This window comes from Pteropus vampyrus, unplaced genomic scaffold (genome assembly GCF_000151845.1).
Source record: "Pteropus vampyrus isolate Shadow unplaced genomic scaffold, Pvam_2.0 Scaffold116, whole genome shotgun sequence".
NCBI lineage: Eukaryota > Metazoa > Chordata > Mammalia > Chiroptera > Pteropodidae > Pteropus > Pteropus vampyrus.
This window is the reverse complement of record NW_011888897.1, coordinates 1,607,613-1,610,497: the sequence shown is the minus strand read 5'-3', so window position 1 is coordinate 1,610,497 and position 2,885 is coordinate 1,607,613. Positions and strand designations below refer to the sequence as shown.

Genomic DNA, 2,885 nt, shown 5'->3' with positions numbered 1-2,885 from the left:
TCCTGCCTATGCACGATGTGCAGCGCAGACCTGAGCAGATGACCCCTGCGTCCTCCTTGTGCCAGCAGTCGTGCTGCCCCCAGCCGCGGGAAGGGCACTTCCACACGTGCGACTCCTTCCCCGTGCAGTTCACGTCGTCCAGCCAGATGGGGTCTGATCCCTGCCCGAAGTGTGCAGAGACCGTGGCATTGAGGGCTTCTCCACAGCCCAGCTGTCTGCACACCACGTGCGCGTCGTTCAGGTCCCAGCTGTCATCACAGACGGTGCCCCAGGAGCCCTGGTGAAGGACCTCCACTCTGCCGGCACAGGGACCGCCCCCGTTCACCAGGCGGAGCTGTCTGCCGTCTGAGGAGAGAGAGTCGTGGCGATGGGGCTTTTACACAGGGAAAGAGAAGGCTTTTCTGGTCCTGTGGGACCCTCACCTGAGCAGTTGGCAGCGCTCCTCTCTGAGGCTGCAGAGCCTGCTGGTTCAGACGCAGAGTCGTTGCGCTGGGGCAGCACCTGGGTCTGGTTTCCTACAGAAACAGCTGCGGTCAGAGGGTTAATAAAGTCGAAGAACGAGATAATGAATTAAACTAAATAATAACCTAGTGATGGGGTCTGAGATGAAAGCTGTAACATAGCATTAATGTTAGAATTTTGTAGTTCACCTTTGTGTAGGTTTCCACTTCTAATAATGCCAGTATTTTGTTTTAAGCCACGTGTTGCACTAAAATTGAGTTTAGAAAAACTGCTCTATATCAATATTTTTTGAAAGTGTTGTAAAGTTACTGAGGCAGTGAGAATTTTGGGAGCCATGCTGTCAGAAAGAAGTAAAGGGCAATGGTGAGCCACTTGCCGCTTGAGGCCTTTGTCTATTCAAAGGTTATAGCTGAGACTCTGAAAAGCTCACAGAGATTTTTGCAGACTCATAGGTTTGGGGAATAGAAAGTATATTTTACAGTCAACCACAGAGGACATACCTTGTTAACCAGAACCCTTGTACCATACAAAGAAGAGTGAACTAAAAATAGACTATTCCTCACAGTGATGGATGCCCAGCTTCTAATCACTTCCTTTTAAACGGGTGATCCGCCCCTAAATCAGGTGTTTGGAGGAAGCAAAATAAAATGCTTTCTGAAGGATTTCTACAAATTTTCATTTATAGTGTCTGTTACTTAAAAAGTTTTCATATAAAGGTGATCTCATATAAAATCAAGAGGAAAAAGGTAACATTAAGAAAATTTTCACAGGGTATCTGGCATGGAGTTATCTGACAAGGAGTTTGAATAAGCACGATTAAAATGTTTATAGAATTAAATGACAAAATATATATCTGGGCAGAGAAATTATAACAAAAAGCAAATTTTTCAGCCTTTTTCTAAGGCTGAAAAAGTCAGTAGAGGTAAAGAGTGTAACAGTACATTAGAATAGCACGTGGTAGAAACAGTAAAATGGAAGATCAGAGGGAAATATATAGAATAAAGCACAGAAAGACAAAGAATGAAAAATATAAAATTGGCACAAGAGATTGTGAAAAGGCCTAACTTTATGTATAATAAGTCCTAGATTTATAATGCCACAACTGACAGAACTAAAAGTAGAAGTTAGAAAATCTACAATCACAGTGGGATATTTAATACATCTCTGATGCTTTTTGAACATTTCCACAAACTCTTTGATGTACATCCTTTGAAAATTGAGGTCTATGCTTCATTCCCCTGATCTTGGCTGACCTTCGTGAGTTGCTCATAAGCAATAAATGCAGCGAAGGTAACATTGCTTGATTCTCAGCACTAGGTCAGAAAAATCCTGAAGCTTCTCCATGATTCATAGGACATCTGCTTTAAGGAAAGACTGACTCTGTTGAGACTATCATGTTGAAGAAGCTATATTTAGGTGATTTGGTCAAGCTGAGCTACCAACTGCTATTCGTGTAAGAAAGCTATCTGGATTTCTAGTTCAGTAAGGCCTTCAGGTAACTTTAGTCCCAGATGACATCTACTTTCGACCACACAAGTGACTCCAAGATCGAACTGTCGAATTGAGTCTTTCCCAAGTTCCTGATCCAGGAAACCATAAGCGAAATGAAATGTATTATTTGTTTTCAGCTGCTAGGGTTTTTGGGAAAATTTGTTAGGCAGCATTAGTAACCAGGACGCTTACCATATACCCCAAAATGCTAACACCAGATAGAAAGAGAAATGTTTATCTTCAACTAAACTTCTACTAAAGAGAACTGAAAATATTTGTCTGAACAGGGACTTGTACATGAATGTTGATAGCATCTTTATTTACAGTAACCCAAATTATGTGCCATTTCTTTTGGATCAAGGCAGCAGGCCTTGGAAAGTGCCTTAGGGAAACCATTGGCAGAATCCCTTTAGGCTTCATAGATGCTGTTGGTGAGAGTTTATAAGGCTTCTGTTATTCAGAAAAACAAAATAAAAATACCTGCCTCAGTAGATAGAGCAAGCCAACAAAAATAATCACTAGTTATTTAAAATATATAATAGTATGATTTAACAAATTGTATCTGAAAACTGCAGAACACACATCATTCTCAAGACCATGTAGGCTATTTATCGAAACTCTGTATGCTATAGCAAACATGAATTCCAAAAATTTTTCAAAAGAAAAATTAAGAAAATGTAATAAAAAATTATTTTTGACCTAAGGTAGAAACAAATAAAAGTAATAAAATCAACAGTATTGAGGTGTACTTTTTATGCAATAAAATATACCCATATTAAGAGTACATTTAGATGTTTTGACAAATATATGTACCTACATAATGTACTACCTTAATCAAGATACAGCATAGATACCAATCCAAAAAGTTACCATTTGCCTTGGCAGCCAATACATCCCATCCCTCGCCCCACAATCCTAGACACAGACAAACA

The 2,885-nt window shown here is 40.2% G+C and overlaps 1 protein-coding gene across 1 annotated transcript in view; it reads right to left on the bottom strand.

Moving 5' to 3' along the window:
- LOC111743542 (antigen WC1.1-like) overlaps positions 1-2,885 on the bottom strand; it is a 23,344-nt gene that overhangs the window by 9,016 nt on the left and 11,443 nt on the right. Inside the window, exons 3-4 of the mRNA XM_023533932.1 lie at positions 423-515; positions 31-345 (exon numbers count right to left, since the gene is read on the bottom strand). Coding sequence (XP_023389700.1) covers positions 31-345; positions 423-515 — 408 coding nt within the window. The remainder of the gene's footprint in view (positions 1-30; positions 346-422; positions 516-2,885) is intronic.